Here is a 22,044-nt window from a genome sequence, read left to right as displayed (position 1 = left end):
TCATAGATTTGTTCGCCTCCCGCTCGAACAGGAAGTGCCAGGAATTTTGCTCCTTTCAGGGTCTCTCTCCGGGGTCGATCACAGACGCATTCCTCTTGTCATGGAGGCACCACCTGCTATATGCCTTCCCTCCGTTTTCTCTGGTGCACAAGGTCCTGTTAAAGCTCCGCAGGGACAAAGCGCATCTGATCCTGATTGCGCCTGCGTGGCCCAGACAGCACTGGTACACCACCCTGCTAGATCTGTCCATGGCCACCCCAGTTCCCCTCCCTCTCCTTCCAGACCTGATCACGCAAGATCACGGCAGGCTTCACCACCCAGACCTGCGAGCCCTCCACCTCACGGCGTGGCTCCTGCATGGCTAAACACAGCGGAGTTACGCTGTTCCGCTCCGGTACAGCATATTCTCCTCAGTAGCAGGAAGCCTTCCACCCGCTCCATGTATTTGGCAAAGTGGAAACGCTTCTCTTGCTGGTGCGCAACACAGGGCGTTACTCCCTCGGAGGCCTCGATTCCCATGGTCCTAGACTATCTCTGGTACCTTAAGCAGCAGGGCCTGGCGACATCCTCTCTGAAGGTGCACTTAGCAGCTATATCCACTTTCCAGCCAGGCGAGGGTGGTCACTCCGTGTTCTCCCACCCCTTGGTCTCTCGGTTCATTAAGGGCCTAGGGTGCCTCTACCCCCTGTACGTCGCCCTGCCCCTACCTGGGATTTCAGTTTGGTCCTAAACAGACTAATGCACCCACCTTTTGAGCCACTAGCGACTTGCTCGCTCCTGTACGTATTGTGGAAAACAGTCTTCCTGGTGGCCATTACATCGGCCAGGCTGGTCTCCGAGCTGAGAGCGCTCACTGTGGACCCGCCGTACACTGTCTTTCATAGGGACAAGGTACAACTGCGACCTCATCCGGCGTTCCTCCCTAAGGTAGTGTCTGCCTTCCATACCAACCAGGACATCTTCCTCCCGGTCTTCTTTCCAAAGCCCCACTCTTCTCGGCGGGAGCAGCAGCTACACTCCTTAGATGTACGCAGAGCGCTCGCTTTCTATATTGAGCGGACGAAGCCCTTCCGGAAGTCTCCCCAGCTGTTTGTGGCAGTCGCGGAACGAGTGAAAGGTCTGCCAGTCTCCTCCCAGAGAATCTCCTCCTGGGTGACAGCATGCATCCGCACATGCTATGACCTAGCTCATGTCCTTTCGGGCCATCTCACAGCGCATTCTACCAGAGCTCAAGCATCATCAGCCGCCTTCCTGGCGCACGTGCCTATCCAGGAGATATGCCGTGCAGCGACCTGGTCATCGGTCCACACCTTCACCTCGCACTATGCGCTGGTCCAGCAATCTAGAGATGATGCAGCCTTTGCAGAACCGCTGCGCCATAATGCCACATCTCACTCCGACCCCTCCGCCTAGGTAAGGCTTGGGAATCACCTGACTGGAATGGATATGAACAATCACTCGAAGAAGAAAAGACGGTTACTCACCTTTGTAACGGTTGTTCTTTGAGATGTGTTGCTCATATCCATTCCAAACCCACCCTCCTTCCCCACTGTTGGAGTAGCCGGCAAGAAGGAACTGAAGAGTGGCCAGGTCGGCTGGGGTATATATCCGGTGCCATAGTGGCGCCACTCCAGGGGGCGCCCAGCCGACCCACTGAGTGTTGCTAGGGTAAAAGTTTCTCCAACGAACGTGCACGCGGCGCGCACACACCTGACTGGAATGGATATGAGCAACACATCTCGAAGAACAACAGTTACAAAGGTGAGTAACCGTCTTTTTCCTGATCATGGGTCTTGTATGGGTTCCCATGAAAGGGCTGATTTTTGCCCTCCATCCCTCTGCCTCTTTTTTCTCCCTTGCATGTATGCTTCTGTGTGCTACAGAGAGAGAGGTGTGAATGTGTATGCATGTAATATATATATTTATATAACACTGTCCCATCATCCATTTTAATAACTTATTCTCTTGTCTTTCATAAGTGGTCTGTTTTTTAATGTTTTCTTGATCTGACATGGTTGGTCTCAAGAAATAATTGGCTGCCTTCTTTGACGTGTAGTAGGCATTGCTGCACACTGTGCTTTGTACTAAGCATTATGTCTGTAGACATGTTCTCTCCCCCCACAAGATGGCCAACTGCTAGCAGGGCCATGGGTTGGCCCCACATCTACAAGTCACTGTGTATGTTGTATCTATTATCTCTTGTCATGATTGGTTAGGGTTTCCCTGGTCTCTTTATCTTTGTAGAACTCAACAACACAAAAGACGCACATTTTTGAGACTGAACATTTTTAGAACCAAATATTTATTCATCAGTAAATGTCTGTGTATAGTAAATGGATATGAATGTCTTAGTGCTTTGAAAAAGATAATTAAGGCTTTAATTTGCAAATATAGTATCCGATAGGGAACCCAAACTTTGATGCATAATTGTGTTAATGGGCCTTGAGGTGTGGCTTTTGTTTTTGTGTTCTCAGTTAGTAAGTAGATGTTTAATATCTTTAAAGCTCTCATTTAGGCACACAACAATCCCGTGTGGAAATGTTAGTAAATCACACTTGCGTCTTGCATTTATTGTTTGATGTGCAGATCATTAGTGGAAAATGGAAGCAAGCAAAATGGATCATCTTTAAAACTTCTTCTAAAAAAGAGCGAAAGTGTGTATGGAAGTGCAGTTGTGCACCAGAGCAGGCAACCAATTCTGAGCTTTTTGGGGTACAACTCTGGCACATATAGTTGAAATTATAACTCTGCCAGTGATGAGGTGGTTGTTTGGTTTGTATATTTTTTTAATTAGTGACATATGCTAATTTTGATATAACTGCATGGTTAGTGATTTTGCTTTTTAGCAAAGCTACTGAAAGCTAATAGCAAAACCACTCATGAATAATTTAACAGCATCCATTCTTGGTGTCTCTTTCCATTGTGCAGAGTTGACTTTAAATAATTTTTTTAAAGTTTTGTGCGTATCCTAATTATAATATGTCAAATACTGTGAAATGGCAACATTCAGCTAAATTATCTGATTTCACAATTTTTTGAAAATAGCCCTCTTCATTTATTGTAAATCTCTATTATCAAGAGCCAGTGTATGGAGGTGTAGGAAAAAATAAAAAATGATTGAGTTAATTCATCCTTTGCCCCTCCAGTATCTAACTGGAATTTCATATATAAGTAGAATATAAGAGTTGTGTTTAAATTACATTATGTTACATTACTGTCTTCACCAGCAACTCTAATCCTGTATCTTTTTTAAAAACCCCAAACACCTAATTCCTAACTAATTACTACAGTAATTCAAATGTATTCATTAACGCTAGTTTTAGACCGGTTATGAACAGTCATGAAAGGAAGGTTAAGGCCCAAGACTGAGAGTCAAGAGATCTGCATTCTTTTCCCAGCTGTATGATAGGCTGTGACCTTGGGCAATTGACTTCAGTGCTTCTGCCCTTTCGTTTTCCATGTATAAAATGGCAGTACTATTTGCCTCCCTTGCAGGAGTGCTGGGAGTGCTTTCAGATAGGTGGACGGAAGGAGCTACAGAAATGCAAAAATTGTAACAGAGTATTGGATTGCCTTTTTGGTAATCATCTTCTTCCTATTGTTGAAGGTTTATTTAAAGCACAGTAATTGTAGGGATGAAACTTTATAGGTATAATTTGATAGCTGTATGTGGGTTAGGGGTTGTTTTAAGATCTAGCAAACACCACTACTAGCAGGTAATCTGAGGAGAGATTATAAACAGAGTTTGTTTGCCTTACACAACATTTTAGGTAGTGGAAGTACTTCAGTATTCATTTTCTTATTTACCTTTTAAAAAAAGCCTACTGACCCCATCCTTTCTGCCTCTAACAATGGTCAGAATAACATGTAATTTTCAGGAGTTCCAACAGAGCTGAAAATCTGCCTCAGTCCACACAGGTTGTATCCCACTATTTCATTTGGATTTCAGTGAGCACCTTTGGCAGCTGGGAACTGTTTTAAAAAAAAAAAAAAAAAAAGGGAGGGATTAGCAAGTGTTTGTCTGACACACACTGATCCCAGCACCTGCTGATTGGATTGAAATAATCCTTTTACATGTTACAAAACTCTATTATCAGAGCATTAAGAGTGGGGGAGGTAGTGATATCCACTGCATCAAAGGTATATTAATTTAGGTAAATAGAACACAGGTTGCCATTTAACATCCTTGTGAATAAACATTATTCCAAAAGTTGTATTGTATAGTTTAGTTTGGCAGATTTTGTAATGTGCCATTCAGTACAAAGATGAGATTTCCCTAGAGATCCTAGGAGTGATCTTTAAAATTATATTATAACATGCTATAGCAATATTGTGCTCTCTGAGTACAGTTCCACTGCGCACTCAGTCATTTACAAAAATCTTTGCATTTATAAATGTAAAGTCTAAAGTACAAGGTGCCAATTTTCATTTTTTATTGTTACCACAGTAGAAATCAGCATTTATTTACTAATCATGTAATCTTGTTAAAAGTCTATCAGAATTCTTCCACCTAGGGTGAGTAGTTGCCTGAGAGAATTATTTCTTTGCTTTTGTTTTTGTTTTGTTTTTTTGTAATCCCCATCCATCATATTAAGGGTGTTTTGTGCCTGCGCTGGTAAATTTTCTTGATAGTTTTTCCAGGCTGAGTTAACAGGCATACGTACTACTTGAAAAACTGCCTTTTTCTTCCAATTATGATCAGATATTGAAAAGTCTGAGGAAAAATTAAACTAAAGCACAGTATTGTGCTCATTTTTAAATGCTGAAGAGAAAAAATCTCACTTAGCGTAGTTTGTGAAGATTCACACAGATGATGTACAAACCCCTCCCCCTTCCCCCCCCCCATTGTTAGGGCCCTACCAAATTCACAGCCATGAAAAATGTGTCACAGACCGTGAAATCTGTATAGTATAAGGTAAAAGTACACAAAAGACCAGATTTCATGGAGGAGATCAGCATTTCTCAAAGTGGAGGCCCCGACTCAAAAGAGGATTGTGTGTGGGGTGTCACAAGGTTATTTAAGAAGGGTTGCGGTATTGCCATCCTTACTTCTGTGCTGCCTTCAGAGCTGGGTGGCTGGAAAGTGGTGGCTGCTAGCCAGGCACCCAGTTCTGAAGGCAGCACTCCACTGGCAGCAGTGCAGAAGTAAGGGTGGCATGGTACATTATTTCCACCCTACTTCTACACTGCTGCCTTCAGAGTTGGGTCAGGACCTCTATAATTATGACACCATGAAATTTTTATTATTTTAAAAATCCTATGACCATGAAATTGACCCAAATGGACTCTGAATCTGGTAGGGCCCTATCTATTGTACATAGATTTTCATTTGTGACCACAATGGAAACAGTTTAAACTATCAGATCTTCTGGAGAATGGTCAAGAGATCTGATAGGGCAGGGCAGGGATGTTGTCAGTTGCCGAGTGTATGTGTTCTTTCAGTATGCTGTCTAGCTCTTTGCAGATAGCTGTTTCAGCAAACCTCCTAATACTACTCAGTGCTCTTAAGTGCTGAAGGAAGGCATGTCGTTACCTCAGTAACACTGTTTAGGCTGCTCAGTGCTTCTGTCCTTTGAGAAGATAGGGCAGCCCACTCATTCCGCAGACTTCAATGTTACTCATAAAGAAAGACCACAGGCATGGTTCAGTGACAGACATTCAGGCAGGTTTATTGCTGGCAAGACACAGTCCTAGCGCCCTGAATCCATGGTTATAGGTACACTAACGCATGAGTGCCCTGTGGCAAGGAACAGCTCAGTCAGTGGTGGGACTTTCTGCTGCCCCCTTGATCAAACAAAGAATTAAGGCGAAGTACCTAGGTTGAGACAAACAACTCACATACACAATTTACACACCACCTTATGTATTTCATGACATCCTTTTTCATTGTTTTGTCCAAGCCATCTTATCTTGTACTAGATTGGGATGTGTCTGTACTAGCTGAAATACATTTATATAAATATCTGGTGCCTAGTACATTACATAAGAATGGCCATACTGGGTTATACCAACGATCTATCTGGCCCAGTATCCTGTGTGCTGACAGTGGCCAATGCCAGGTGCCCCAGAGGGAATGAACAGAACAGTTAATCATCAAGTGATCCATGTCCTGTTGCTCATTCCCAGCTTCTGGCAAACAAAGGCTAGGGACACCATCCTGGCTAATAGCCATTGATGGACCTATCGTCCATGAACTTATCTAGTTCTTCTTTGAACTCGGTTATACTTTTGGCCTTCACAACCTCCTCTGGCAAAGAGTTCCACAGGTTGACTGTGTGTTGTATGAAGAAATACTTCCTTTTGTTTGTTTTAAACCTGCTGCCTATTAATTTCATTTGGTGACCCCTAGTTCTAGCAACAACTTTGCCAAGTGTGTATACTGAACAGTGAACTTGTAAGCATCTGCTTTAATATATGGCTTGACTTTGTTTTACAGCATCTGGTTCAGGCCTCAGGTCTTGCACCATGCCCAGTGCTCCAGATATGCGCGTGCTCGTGCTCGCTCTCGCGCTCTCTCTCTCTCTCTCTCTCTCTCTCTCTCTAGTAGAAGAGAAAGAGGGAGTGGTTTAGATGGTTGTGTGAAATGGATAGGTATTGTAATGTATGGGTAAAATTCTGGCTCCATTGAAATTAAATAAGAGTTTTACCATTAACATCAATGGAGCTAGGATTTTTCCCCATTTGTTGCAAAGCACATGAGGTTTTATGACTTAATTTACTGAATTTGTTTCTAAAGGTGAGCTCACCAGTGAGACAAAGATGATGAGCTACGGGGTCTCTATTGTATTTTAATAGATTTTTTTTTTTGTAGCCCTATTCGGAGGGCACATAAGGCCCAATAAATTCCCCCTGCTTTCCCACCTAAACTGAGAAATGAGAATCAGTATCGCATAGCCTATAATGTCTGCAGCTTGGCTTTCTAGCAGAAGTATGCAGACTCTAACATGCAATGTGGCAAGCCCTACAGACTCCAAGTTATTGTAATTTTGTAGGATCTGAGCAGCATGAATATCTTTAAAGCTGAATTAGTGATTATTATTTTGATGGGGAAGGGAGGACTTTCACAATATCAGTATAGGAAGAAAAGTTAGATGAGGCTGGGGAATAGTTAAAATGACTTAAAATATTTTTTTTATAAACTATAGTCTTCGCTGAGAAATGTGGAACAGAAATTCGCATAGTTAGGCCCTAGTCCTGCAATCTGATGTGCATGAGCAGACCTATGACTTCAACAGAGGTCCACGGATGGTGCCTGCTTCTGCTCAAATCCCAGTAAAGTCATTTGGGCTCCATACGGACACACAGGTCTCTCAGCACCAATCAGAGCTTTAGTAAGCAAGGAAGCTCCTTTAAAAATGAGACTCTTACAATTACTAAATTTATGGTCTGAATACTAATGCATACTGAGGTTTTAAGGAAATTAGTACAGGATTTATTGTACCGTGGACAACAGTGGAGGCACCAAAATATTCAGAGAAAAGCAAACGTCGTTTCTCTCAGGAGGAGAGAAGTGATGGCTATTGCCATTCTTTACGTCCATACTCTGTCGCTAGAAAATAAGGGAGCAAATATTAAAAGCAGAAATCACTAAGAGAGTTTCAAAGAGACAAAAAGTAGTTAAATGTTCGGTTCCCACTGATTTCTTGAGGTTCGATTTCTTGATTCAAGGGGAGGAAATTAGGTGCCTAGTTGTTCTTTGTGTGTGTTTTGAAAATCTTCCAGCATCTCTCAAAGAGAAACTGCACCATAAGTCAGAATCTGCCTAGGTTTAGTAAAGAATAAATCTTGCCTGAACAAACTTGATTGCTTTTTTTAAAAATAGAATAAATCAGTAGGTGGAATGAAAATGGTAGATGTAATAGATTTAGATTTTAATAAAGCATTGAAACTGTCTCATGAAATGTTAATTGAAAGCTTAATTTGAATTATTTTAGGGGACTGTCATGGATTGAAACGTTAACGGGTGGTACACACAGGGTAATGATAAACAGCAATATATAGAGGAGGTATCTAGCAAAGTACTACTGAGACTGGTGTTCGGTGCCATTTTATTTAACATCTTAATTTATGATCAGAAAGTGGGAGGGATTGGCTTTTTAGTGACATTTGCAAGTGGGACTAAATTAGGAGGTGTTGTGAACACCGATGAAGATGGGGCAATAGTACCAAAGCACGTAGCTGGACTGAAAACCTAGACACCAGGTAAAATGAAATTAATCTTAAATACCTGGTGAGTTCTGACCAGTGGGGGCCTATGATCTGCATGGCTCCACAGGCTCACAAACCAGCATAAGGATGAAGCAGGAATACATTTAAGGGAAAATGATCATAAAGGACATATACTCAATGGGAGAGAGAAGGCTGAAAGAAATATAAGGGCTACACTGGACAGAAAATTAGATGCAAATTTGTAAAGTAAGCAAGACCAGTCCAGTGGTGGGCTGCATGTGCAAAAGCAATAAATTAATAGTCCCTTCTAATAGGGTCCTTACCTCACCAGGAATGTTGTGTTCAATTCAGGGTACCACATTTCCCAAATACTAGTGATGAACCTAGAAAGAGGTCAGAAGTGGACAAAAAAAAAATTATCGCAGAACTGGAGAGATCAATATATAATGTAAAGGTTAAATAGTATGCCCCACCTAACTGTGTGGTAGCTAACTATGGGGCTTAGATAAGTTGTCACACACTCAAAGGATGTAAATTCCAAGAAAGAGAAGAATTCTTTAGGGTTCAGTCCGACAGTTGCTCCTTGCATTGTACCCGCTTGCTGAATTTCCACCTTTTGATAGTGGAAAGAGATCCAACTAGTACATGTGGAATGGAACTAGGAAAAAGACGATTTAGGTGGAAAGTCAGAGATAATTTCCTGATAGTGAGCTGTTGTAAGCTAAGATGTCAGATGTTTAAAACTAGGCTTGGCAAACTTAGCAACTGAAGTACAGGGAACAATCCCGCATTTGAAGAGACAGGCACTGGATGATTGGCTGGGCCAGGGGTTCCCAAATCTTTTGCCACCAAATCTTAATCAAGTATTTCCTGCCGGGACCCCAGACAGCATGGGAGATGCTATTTTGCTCCATGAAATGGTGTCTTCCGCAAAGCGTGACCTCTTACTTACAGTGCATGCTAGGTCACATTGTGCAGGGGATGTCATTTTGTAGAGCAAAATGGCATCCTCGAGACCTTGCACGCACCATACATGTGAGGTCATGCTGTGTGGACCAAAATGGCTTTGTCTGCACAAGTAGGGGTCTCCGTGACTCTATCTGCTGATGGTATGACCATGACCATTTGGGGTTGTGACCCACAGTCTGGGAACTGCTGGGTTAAGTCTTTTACATCTCTGACTTCTGTAATTCTGGGAGCTGCAGGCAGGAAGAAAGAATTCTACCCTGACACCGCTATGGAGTAAATAGTAAAGCAGAAAAATGATGAAAAAAGTATATGACGTGAAAGTAAAACAAAAAGTTACTCCTTAAGGAGGAGGAAAAATATTGGTGTAAGAAGCAGCAAAGGGATATATGAAGAAAAATAGACCAAGAGACTGGATGGAAAGAAGCTATAGGATGATGGTGGGATAGGCTGTACTGTGGCAGCACAATGTACAAAACAAGGCTTGGAACCACGGGATAATAACAAAAGGGAAAATTCCTATTTTAAAAAAAATGTATCTCAGGGTCAAATTGGAAAGAACAAGAGGAAACAGCAGGAAATGAGCTGCTGCAAGAAGGGCCCTTCAGTGTTTAATGTGACATTTCAGATACAGTATAATGTACAGAGTCAATTTTCTTGTATCTAAATTCCCATTTAGGAGATATATGACAGCATCTCAAAAACACCAAGCCCTTATGATTGGCATGGAGAGGGTCCTATATGCATTTCTCCCTAAACTTTCTGTGTGGAAACAGGATCAGTCACTTTCATGCCAGTGTGTTCTCCCTCTTCTCCTGGGCACTGTAGAAAGTGCTGTGTGGTTCCAATGTAGGGAGGAGGAGCCAGGAAGTGGACAGGCTTCCGGGGACTGAGATGGCAGTGCACATCTAAGTTACACCTGAAGTGGTTTTTCTGGAAATGTAATGCGGTAAGAGGGCATATGACATTTCTGCCTTAGCCCAGCCCATGTTGGGGCTCTCCTGCCTTTAGTGGAGTTCTTGGGATGAGGGATGCCGTCCAAGGAGCAGCACCAGAGCAGCTGCTGAGCTCTGTATGGCTCTTGGCACCCTGCAGATCTTGGGGAGTCCTTAGAGTTTGTGATGTAGTGCTGCACTTTTTCTTGGAAGAGAGGCATTAAACCCGGTGCCTGACAAGGATGCAGGGCTCTGAGTTCCCTGCTTCCTATCAAGGGAGATATTGCAATGGGAAGCGGGTTCATACAATCTGTGCCACTCTGAAGCTCTCACATGTCAAATCCTTATTTTGATTTCCTTGCACTGTCTTTGTAAAAAGCAACTTAGACTTTGAGGGCAATGGATTTCATCTCATCAGGAGTAAGGTGTGGATTTATGTGGTCACTGGTCCCAAGGATTAAGATAATATTCAATCCACCCTTCACAGATGACATTTGCGATTAGATTAAACCTGCTAAGGTCCATCATATTAAAGCTGCTGATCTTTTACTGGAAGAGGCATCCTTGTTCATGATGAAATGCATCAAAGGAGTGTTTTTCTAAGCAATGATCAATACAGGAAGTATTTTGACAAAAATAATTGCCTTTTGTAACTGCTGAACAGCCACGACAAAATAGGTGCTTTAAAAGCAGATGGTGGCCATACTACTCGTAGGCAGACAGTGTATTTGGAGATTCATCGGTACTATTAGGATTTCAGTTAGAGGTTTGTCAATCTTAATTTATCCACAAAACACTTACCACAAATGCAAAGCCTTAAATAAAAACAGACAAGTGGTGTGTATCAAATTAACTGCTATTCTATTATACGAATCAAGTTAATCAAATACAAACCGGGCAGGAAGTCCTTACCAAGCCCCAACCCTAACTTTAGGTGTTGGCTACTTGCCCATTTTCAGGAACTTGTGATCTGTCTTAGTATGGGCCACAAGATAACCACCAAGTGTGCTAGTTCTCTGTACTCCCCTAGGGACAGCTTTTTTATACCCTGGCAGAATCCTAATGGAGTACACTGAGACTTTTTGAAATGGCATGTCCTTGCTGATTGCAAAATAGGCTATTAATTGATTTAAGAACACGTTGCACCCACCATGGGCACTGGGTGCGTCACTTGAATCCACCTTCTTCCCGGGGTCATGCTCAGTGGCAAGAACAGCTCATCTGGACATGGACAGGAAAGTGTAAGCTTTGCTACAAATGAATACGCAGCATCACTGGGCCCCTCTCTGCTTGAGGAAAGTGAAAACCTCATGAAGCTTAACTGCCCAAGGAGACTTGAATGTGGGCTTCCACCCAACACTGTAGACAACAGCAATGCACTCAGAATTGCAGGCTCACTGCTGAGAACGGATCTAGAAGTGGGAATTTTGGTGAGATCAGCCACTGCCTGTGTACATAGGGCTTTGAGTAACATAAAAATAATTGTGACAACCTCCCTTTCTCTTGTGTGCTACTCTGGAACTGTGAAACAGTGTGTGTGTTTGATATGCAGTTAATGAACTTCATTGTGCCAGGCAAGCATTGCAGAATGTCTCATGGAAAATATCCTAATTAGTGAGTGGATTTGAGTAGACAGAAATATCAGCAGCACACCAGTGAGTGTAGCATACTCCTAGGAATTCCCAAGAGGATGTTTCAGAATGTCCTGTCTAGGTTCCTGTCTAGCCAAATGCAGTGGGGAATGAGGTTTGCTTTAAGGGACCATAAATTAAAGTATGTAGCTTAATTATGACAGAGTTTCTTGATTTCTGAGTGGTTTGAAGCTGTTCCTATCTTTTTCTTTTTCTTTAAAACGCATTTTAATACATTTGCTTGCAGAGTTGTTTTTAACTAGTAGGTCGCCCTGTACAGAGAGACCCCCTTCACATCTGGTTATAGCCATTCAAACATCTCATAAGTCTTGGTGTTCTCTACTGAAAATGGTATGTGTTGCTCTGATCAGTTTTAACAAAGTTAAGTGTTGATTTTGATTTGAGAGACAGCTGTCTTTCTGTTAGAGGCAAGGTTTTGAGTGCATTTTCTCCTTATTCATTTGTATTTTCACTTAAGGTTTACAGGCAAGTGTTGGAAAAGTTAAGATTTGTCTAGAATAGGAAGTTATTCCTTTAAAAAATTTTTTACAAAAAAAGCATAAGCTGTTTTAAAATTCACACACACCCGAAAAACCAAGAACCTTACCTGTTCTATACTCAGCTATTTACAGAGAATGTAAACAATGAAAGGAAAACGATATCTTTGAGGTGACAAATAGAAGCAACTGGAAATGCCCTGGGTAGGATGGTGTTGGAAACTATTTATTACCTAAGGCCTCATTTTACGAATCTGATCAAAGAGACCCTGTATTGTCAGACCCTTATACCTGTACAGAGTCCCACTGATGCTATTGGGACTTTTACACAGGTATAGAGTCTTCCCCCCGAATCAGTTTGCAGGATTGTGGTTTAAAATTTGAAGATACTATTGGCTGTCCTCAGAAATTGTCATTGTCGTCTGCTCTTTGACCATCTCATAATAAACAGCTCTCCAATTAGGGTGACCAGACAGCAAGTGTGAAAAATCAGGACAGGGGGTGGAGCATCTATATAAGACAAAGCCCCAAATATTAGGACTGTGTCTATAAAATTGGAACATCTGGTCACCCTATCTCCAATACCAAAAGTCTTGATTCTCTTGTACAGTACCACTCTTTCACTTATTTTCTTTTTCCATATGTGCCAACTTTCCTTTAAGAGGGATAATCTTTGCTTAGCAACATAAATGCCATTTTCCTCACCCCATCTCAGGCACGTTAGCCACAACAGGTATAGGTATCTTGTGTTTCTAAGCCACTACTATTTCTCTAAAAGCAGCAAAGAATCCTGTGGCACAGGATTCTTTGCTGCTTTTACAGATCCAGACTAACACGGCTACCCCTCTGATACTATTTCTCTGTCTCTCCAAAATCTCTTTAGTCTAATACGTTTCAATGACATTTAAGGTACACCTGAATCTTTTTTTTTTTCCTACAAATGTCCTTATGTATTTGCTTTTCAGTATTGGTGGGTCGATTTCCACTCCCCAGCCCCAGCCCTGGGGGGACACACATGTTTTGCAGAAAACAAAGCTGTGTGTCAGACACCCATTTCTCTACTGATAAACATAGTTTGATTTGCAAGAGAGAATAGTATTCTGCTTTGCTTATTCTATAGGAAACATGACAAGATGGTAATGTTAGCAAAGCTTGCATTTGGCAGAAGACAGTATTTTAAAGCCTATGATATCTTTCTGCAAAACCTGCAGAAGGGGCATGATAGGCTCTCTTCGTTGAAATATGTTTTGAAGTGAGCATGTGGCGTAGTATGGATTGTCGTCTTAAACTATTTTTGAGGAACGAAAACTCTGTTTGAATGCTTTTTGGGAAATCTTTCCCAGCAATTATTTGTAGGCAAGTGTCACAGTGGAATTAACTATGTTAGGAGGCGCTTGGAAAAGCAAACAATAAAAAATGATCTGCCTTGACTGCAAACAAAGGGCTTGAAGTAACAATGATCTTAAAGTATATGATTCAAAATGAGGCATACTGGATTCTTTTATGACTCCACCCCAAACTTCCTTCATGACCTTTAGCGTGTCATTTAACCTCTTCAAACCTCAGTTTCTCCCTCACCTTCCCCAAGTATTTTATTGCTTACGATTGAAGAGGAGATACAGGAGAATGAAGATGTAGACGTAATTGGATTTAAAGTAGCAGGTCATATTTTTTGTTAACTTTACTATTAAAGGAAGGGACTGATCTCCCCTACCCTCAAAATTACAAGGTATTTATTAGATCTAGTGTGGACTTAAAGGAATAATTGTTGGCCACATTTTGCCACACTCCTACTACCAAATTCATGAGTCAAACCCTTATCTCTCTCCCCATGAGGTGGAATGAGAGTGCAGACAGGGAATAACTAAGTCTGCAAAAACTTAAGATCTTCCTATACCTCACAGGCTAATGGAGAACAGGGTCCACCAGTCAGGGTACAGTGATTGGACTTACCCCGGAGCTGGCCTCTCAAAGCCTTCTGTGTGCACTGGATGCCAACAATTTGCAACACTATCTATTCACATTTATTATCACAATCTCCTTTAGAATGATACTGTCCCTTATCCAGATCCCTTTTGGGGTCAGGAAGAAATCTTCCCTCAGGGTGTGACTAGCAATATATCCAGTGGTGGCTGTGTTCCCCTCCACCACCCCTCCCCCCCTGCACCTTCTCACAGCATCTTGGAGGCCTATGGATGCTGCAAGGAATAAAAGAGCATGGACATCTCGCCAGTCTAGTGCAGAGAGAGAGAGAAAAAATTCCAGTCTGTATAAGATCTGGCCAGACCCTCAGCAAGCTTGGAAAACCAGCTCTGACAGCTACACCTCCTAGAGTGCATGGCCTGTGAGGAAGCTTTCAGCAGCAAGAAGTCTGCTGAGTGCCTGGAAGTGCACAAAGGGAGGAGGGAGGGCTTGCTGGAGCCAATCTGCTTCCTCACCTCCTCTCAACTGGTCAGCGGGTGGGCATGGGAGGCAGAGCATGTGGAAGGCATCAGACAAGAGTCTGGGTGTCAGAGGGGATGCCCTCTCTCCCACTCCCCCAATCACCCACCTCTCCCATCTATACCTCACCAAGGCAGGAAGAGGCATTTTATGATGTAGTATCACAAAAATGTTGTTTGACCAACAATTTTATACTCTTTTTAACAGCTATGTTTGTAAATGCTGCAAGTTCGTTATACCTTGTGAGTACACCAACACTTTATAGGGTAAGGCATGGACCCTGCCTGGAAGAGCACACAATCTTACGTGGGATCGTCATATGTTAAAAAAATTGTTTATTTGAATAATGGACATAAGCTTCTCTTCCATTCCTTAGTCTAGAGTGACCAGATGTCCTGATTTTTGGGGTCTTTTTTTCTTATATAAACTCCTATTACCCACCACCAGCACCACCTGTCCTGATTTTTCACATTTGCTGTCTGGTCACCCTGCCTTGATCTGAGGTTAAAAGGGACCTTTGCACTTTTCTAGGTATTGAAGAGGAAACAGCTTGTGATTGATGTTCCATGGCTGGGGCTGGAGGGGTATCTAAAAGCTTTTCACCTGAGCAAAGCTAAAGCACTGTTTTAAATGTTAGACATTCATATTTTTGTGTGTCACAGTTAAGTTTAAAAAAAGTATAATTCAGTGATTTAACAGGTAATACTTTTGTGTATCATCACCTCTATTCAAACATGGTTCAGAATTCCTGTCTTTTTCACTTGTATACTCTCAACTTGTATATTCTTCCCTGCCCCTACAGATAAGCCAAACTGAAGCATCTTATCTGCACTCTCCATTTCTCCCCTATTTAATCTTTAGAGTTTGGAAAATTGGAGCAGGATCTGAACCACCCCCGGTTTCCAGCTTTGTAAGCACCACCTTTGGTGCTTTGGTCCACTTTTACTTTTAACCCCAAATACAGTATATAAATTCTTTTAGCGCAGGCCTGTATTTGGATAGTACATTGCTAACCCGTATATAAAACGGTGCCTGATGGTATGTTGTTTTCATTTCAGTCCTATATGGAAGACCATCTGAAGAATAAAAATCGTCTGGAGAAAGAGTGGGAGGCCCTTTGTGCTTATCAAGCTGAACCCAGTGCTACGACCATTGCCCAGAAGGAGGAGAATGTCCAGAAGAATCGCTCTCAAAGTGTCGTAACGTGTACGTACCCTTGAAATTGGAGTGAATATGTATGTTATTTCTTTGATTTTCTCCTTACCACCTTTTGCTAAAGCATTGTCAGAGCTATATGTGAAGGGCAAAGCATTATTCAAAACAGCATTTGTTTCTATCTAAAAGAAAACCCTAGCTTTCAATATTTGCTTGATATGCAGCCTGTTTGTCCTGTCAGACGTTTGACTTGTCTCCTTACGTTTTACTTGCAAAATATATAGCTATATCACAAGACATTTCAGAAGTGACAGCAAGTGCTGTACCATATGAATCAACACCCAGCATGCTTTTCAAACACTGTGTCATGCAGTTTCCATGCAAGATCAGCAGTTATGGTTATTCAGTACAAATAAGCTTGGCTTGGCTTTAGATGAGCTGGTATCATGTTAATTCAAAGCAGTAATACCAGCAGTTTGTAATGAGAGCCAGAGTAATCTGTTCACCAGATATTCAGCTGTAGTAAGTGAGCCCCTATAGGCTTAATTGGAAAAGCTTAAGAACTGGCTGCTGTTCTGTTAGGCTTAGGACAAAAAACCAGGCTGAATGTGGCCAGTATTTGTATTCCTAGAATCTGTTTTTTGTTTTGTTTTTTTTTATGTAAAAGGTTGTCTTTTGTGACTATAAATACAAGCAGCATACCTACTGTATGTATTTTCTACTAGATTACACCACCGGCTGTAACTGACATTATTTGCTGAATGTTGAGCCCCCAAAAACAGAGAGAAATTGACCACAATTTTTATTAAATAACCAGTGGAACAAAACCTAAACCAAGAACAGTCAGGACCCACAGCTGCAATGGCAGCTTTATTTCAAAGAGTGCCTACAATCCAGCTGTGTGGTTTGGCAGATATCATTAACCATTTACATTTTTAAAGTGCTCTGCAAACATTAATTTTCCCTATGACAGCTGCAAGTGTACATTGTACAGTTGGGGAAATAGCGTCAGGTACCACATTGAATCAGAGCTAGGATTAGAGCTGAAGGGTTGCCAGTGCCACATTACTACTTAGCTTAGCCCTTCAGTGCATGGCAGCTTGGGAAGCCCTTTAATTCTACTTGGTTATGTTCAAGGTTCCCTTCCCAACACTATCTTTCCTAAGAGTACATAAACCAGAAGAATACAGAGTGGAGAATAGTCAATTTTGCACTATCAATTTGCTTAGGTGACTGTGGAGCTGACCCCCAAAGCCCATTGAAGTAAAATGCATGATTTCAGTGGGCTTTGGAATCAGGCCTATTGAAAAGTTTCTGTCTCAGAAGTGCAGTCGTAAGCACCAAGTTCTGGCAAAGTAACTTTATCCGCCAGAGCTAAAGAATTGCAAGGCTTTTGCATCCTTTTAAGTGCTAACAGGAAAAAAAAATATTTGCTGACATAGGATGGAACAGTTTATCATTCTTGTTAACAGATCCTGCTCAAAATGAATCTTCTTAAAGTGTACTTGTGAGTATGGACTTGCAGTCATTCCACTTTAAGCTGCAATCTGTCCCATCTCATAAACTAAGATGGATCATCCCTGGTTAGCAGTTGAGTGGAAGGCTGCCAAGGAAAGCATAGATGCTCCAAGAAAGGGTATTGGTTGTTCCCTCTGAGTCCAAGCTGAACCAATACTGTATGGTGGTAGGGGAAACTGTGCTGCGGAGAGCTGACAATTTGGCTGAGATTTAGAATGGAGGTATTTTAGTCCAATAAATATCCCATAGTACTTTTGCAAAAGTAAGAGTGCTAAAACCCAGTTTCCTGGGAAAAATTAAATGTTGGGAATTTTATTCTGCCTAGTAATGTACTTGATGTTCCCCCAGTAGTCTAAATTGGACAGAGTAAGCTTCACTTTCTTTTCTAAATTGTAACATTGTTGCTGTGCTGTGTTAAAAATCTGGCATGTTATACCCCAGAGGTATTTCAGTGATGGGTGAAGAAATGTGAGCCAGAACTTCAACGGTTACATTTTGATCGGTTGATGGTTATCTATTTGTATGGAAAACTGTATACCCTTTTAAAAAATAAATGACTCATTTAGTAAGTAAACTTTTTGGTAAAATAATGGATCCTATGAATTCTCTACCATGCATGTTTTCATTGCGTACCTTGCACGAATGGTACTGTGAAATAAGTTAACTAGATTTCAATACAAATGTGAGAAAAGTTAACCTTTGGCTAATATCAAGTGAACTAAGTGCAAAGTAGGATCATGTGTAGCTTTCAGGCTGTTGAGTTTTTATTCTTCAACAGTTCACAGGTTCCACAGTTCAGTATAGTGTTTTACGTGTGTGTGTGTGTGTATGTATGTATGTGTATATATATATATATAAATGTAGCAAAAAAAATCACACACAAAGCATGGGGAAGGCTTATCCAGTGGTTAGGACATCAGTCTGGGACTTGGGAGATATAGGTTCAATTCCTGCTTTACCACAGATTTCCTGTGTGACCTTGGGCATGTGACTTAATCTCTCTCTGCCTCACTTCCCCATATGAAAAATAATGGGGAATTTCCCTAACTCACCATGACGTTGTAAGGATAAATACACTGAAGATTGTGCATTGCTGTTGTGGGCTATATCAGTACCTAAGTTAGATAAAGACACCTAATTTTATATAGCACCAGCTAAAAGTGTGTGTGTGTGTGTGTGTGGTGTTTTCTGCCCTGCAGGTTAGGGATCTTTCCTTTCCTCAACTTTCCCATCTCACATGTCTCATTGTCACATGTTGTTTCTGATCTGGCCAGAATAATGGCAAATGCAAAGAACTAGTCTCATGTTTAGCATAGCTTTAGTCAATCCAGTAAACATCTGAACTAGTGGCAGTAATGACTAGCATTTGTCCTGTCCAGAACTGTATCTTCTCTCTCACTTTCATAGTTCCTTTCTGTGTCCACCCTGTTCCCTTATTCATCTTTCTAACTTTCTTGTGGGTCCTCTCCAGGTTTCTTTCTCTTCTTTCTTTCTCCTCCGTCCTGCCTTTTTCTGCTGCTGCTTCTACTCTGCTTTTCTCTGCTTAGAACTTAATCAATACTCAGTTCATAGCAAAATTATTAGGCCACAGAAGTTGCACCAGTCACTATTTACCGTTATTTGTCACCACAAAGAACAGATGTCCATAATTGCTGAATATGTTTTTGGAGAGTGACTACCAGTTTCTGGAGGCTTTGGTGTGTCAACAAGCACATCTGAACATAATGGGCTCATTGCCAACATTCGATGCCACCTGAAAGCAAGCATAGGCATAAACTCTGAAGAAAACATGTTCATAACTTACCCTGGGAGCTTTCTTGGGAGCAAATGTGACTTTTTCCATTTCATCACCAAACACTTCACAAACATATTACTCCTCTCACCCTTCAATAAACCTACCATGGCACCATAATAAGATGGCATCACTGATGTGGTGTGTCATGACAAAGTATTAAATTAAAAAAATTAGCTGATTCCTGAACTTACTGATCGATCATGGCACTTAGTTTGACTCTCCAATAGAAAGCTAACACCAGTTTACTAAACCTTAATGAGTCACTGTCTCTCTCATTTATCTGTTACTTAAAAATGTGGTGCCACATTCTCTTTGTTGATTAGTTAGTTCAGGAGCCCTGCCTTGCAGTGGATGAAACTTTTCTCTTAAGTGCCTGTCTAGCTCCATGAAGCGTGAGGGTTTGTCTCCAGATGACATTTAGCACATTTAAGCCATGTGCTTCCTGTAGCCAGAAAATTGCAGAGCTATAATTCTTCATACACCCTTTACAATAAGCAAGGTTGTGGAGTTTTCTCTGACCAATCACTGCCACCCTTATGATCTCAGATGTCACAAGGCCCTAAAGCTGCCCATGGTAAAAATATCTATAATACATTAGCATTCTTGTAAAGGAAAAAAAAACTCTCACACACTCTGAAGTAGTCAGAAATCCTCTACTGTGCTGTGCTATATAAAAGTTTGAGCAGAATGAGATTTTGTCATTCTTTATTCTGAGAACGGCACCTGAATATGTCTACACTTCAGTCTAAGGTATGACATACCTGTGCTAGTTTTACCTGCACTGGCTTGGCTAAAAATTGCAGTGTAGATACGGCAGCACAGACTTCAGCATTGTGAGAAGGTCCTCCGGGTCCCCAGTGTGCCTGCATAATCTGCCCCAACGCCTGTAATGCTATCTACACTGGTGTTTTTAAACATGCTAGGGCAGGTGTTTCTGCCTGAGCTGCAGTTACACCTTGGATTGCAATGTAGATATGCCCCAAGTACGGATCTCTCCTCCTAAGCTATCTACTACAGCTAACGTTTTGGATCATAAATCTTTTTTTAATTTTGTATAGTGGTTTCACAGGGAAGCGTGAGTTGAATAGCTTGACATTTTTTCCTCTGTCTGTTGGTGTTCCTCTTGTTTTATGTTGATGTGCCACTTATGGAATAATTTTATGAGAGGAGCCAAGAGTAGCTCAGTCCTTCTACATTATTTTTGCATCTCTAATTGGGTTTCGGCAGAAGTGCTCCCATTGCTGGGTTAATTTTGCTGATGAGATCAAATGGCTGTAAATAACGTTTCATGAGATCATACAAATGAGAAATCCAATCTATCTGATGTAAAACACAAGGTGGTCATTCCATCTTGTTTACATACTCAATACCCACCTCAGCCCTCAAAAATAAAAGTAGGCAGATCTAATGTCTTCTCATCTTATTTCCTTGTGTGTTAATTGTGCTGTTGGATGTCCCATTAAATGTTTCACAGTGTAGAGAATTAATAAAATTGGGACACAATTCTATTAGTGCTAATGAGCCAAATCATGGCCTCGTTAATGTGATGATGCACGGAGACCAAAAGCCCATCCCTGCAACCTTGCAGGGTTGCCTTCATCATCAGTAGTACCGTGAGAGTCGAAGAAAGCTTCTCAGAGCTGCACAGATGGGTGAGAGGGAATGGGGAACAGGCAAGGCCTTGACTTCATCCAGGGCTGACAAGAGGGGAGGGAAGTTGGAATGGTTGACCTGGGTCCTTGAGTTCGGGGGGGTGGGCACCAAAAACACTTCTGTAGCATGTGTGAATAAAGTGAAAAGGGAGGGAATGGGGCCCCAGTGAACATGATGTACCAGGGCCCCAAACTTCTGTCGATGGACCTGGTTCCATCCAACTACTGCACTGAGCAGGGTAGCTCTGCCAGATCATGTATTGTACTGGGTGTGTACTGGACGCAGTTTACTCTCTCCCAGCGGAAGTGGGAGAGGGACTCTGAATCACAGGTTCCCTCTCACGCTGCTCCAGCAGCAGCCCAACAATGTGCTGTCCCTTAATCAGGGCAATTTATCTCACAATCCAGCCATAAATTGTATTTTGCTGTTCCTGTTGGAAATAATCAGAAATGCAAGGTCTGCGTGTATTAACTCCTGGCTTTGTTCCAGAACAGTATCATTTTATAAAGAAGCTAGATAGACTAGACCCAATGGGCCTTTTCCATCTCCCTGCAAGTGCAGGATTGTTCTCTACAGATTTCTTTTTTTTTAGGATTTTTTCCTAGTCTAGTCTTAAATTTCATGAGCAATGGAGCTTGTCCCTCTTCTTATGTGAGACTGTTCCACATCTGGTAGATTGTTACTATCAGCAAATGTTTTCGGAAGTTAGCCTCTAAAATCTTCTTTCAAAGAGTTTCATTTCATGAATGAAGTTGGGACTATAGCAAAGCTAAGCTGACTTAGTAGTTAAAATAAAATAACTCTCCCCCAATATTTTACATTGTCTGCTTTTGAAATGTACGTTAGTTCACTTTTAATTATTTTTAACTTAACAAGTGTGGAAAATTTGGGTGGAAATGCTATATTTTGTTTTGTCTTTACAGATGATCATTCCAGGATATGCTTGAAAGCTGAAAATAGCCATGACAATTCAGACTACATCAATGCCAGCCCAATTGTAAGTACAATATCCAATATGATTTAATCCAAATAATCCAGCGTTTATCCTTAGCCTATCAGTATAAAATGTTAACTGGATGCAAGGCACCACTGTAATAACAGTGTCTTGGGTCTATATCTACCTCCAGTTCCCCAACATTAATGACTCAAGCCATCACTTGGGAGTAGAAATACATAAATTCCATACACTTGCACATAATGCCTTTGAAGATTGTAGCCAAAGGACAATAATGCCAATAGATAACGAGTCTTAAATCTACGTATAATTTTCCTGTACCTGACAG

The 22,044-nt window shown here is 41.5% G+C and overlaps 1 protein-coding gene across 3 annotated transcripts in view; it reads left to right on the top strand.

Annotated features, from left to right (window-relative positions):
* PTPRN2 (protein tyrosine phosphatase receptor type N2) overlaps positions 1-22,044 on the top strand; it is a 1,080,816-nt gene that overhangs the window by 985,600 nt on the left and 73,172 nt on the right. For all 3 annotated transcript variants that reach the window (XM_050942222.1, XM_050942220.1, XM_050942221.1), the window contains 2 exons: positions 15,699-15,846; positions 21,685-21,758. In XM_050942222.1, the coding sequence (XP_050798179.1) occupies positions 15,699-15,846; positions 21,685-21,758 (222 nt within the window). The remainder of the gene's footprint in view (positions 1-15,698; positions 15,847-21,684; positions 21,759-22,044) is intronic.

Source organism: Gopherus flavomarginatus, chromosome 2 (genome assembly GCF_025201925.1).
Source record: "Gopherus flavomarginatus isolate rGopFla2 chromosome 2, rGopFla2.mat.asm, whole genome shotgun sequence".
In the NCBI taxonomy this organism is placed as follows: domain Eukaryota; kingdom Metazoa; phylum Chordata; order Testudines; family Testudinidae; genus Gopherus; species Gopherus flavomarginatus.
This window is presented reverse-complemented; position numbering and strand designations above follow the sequence as displayed.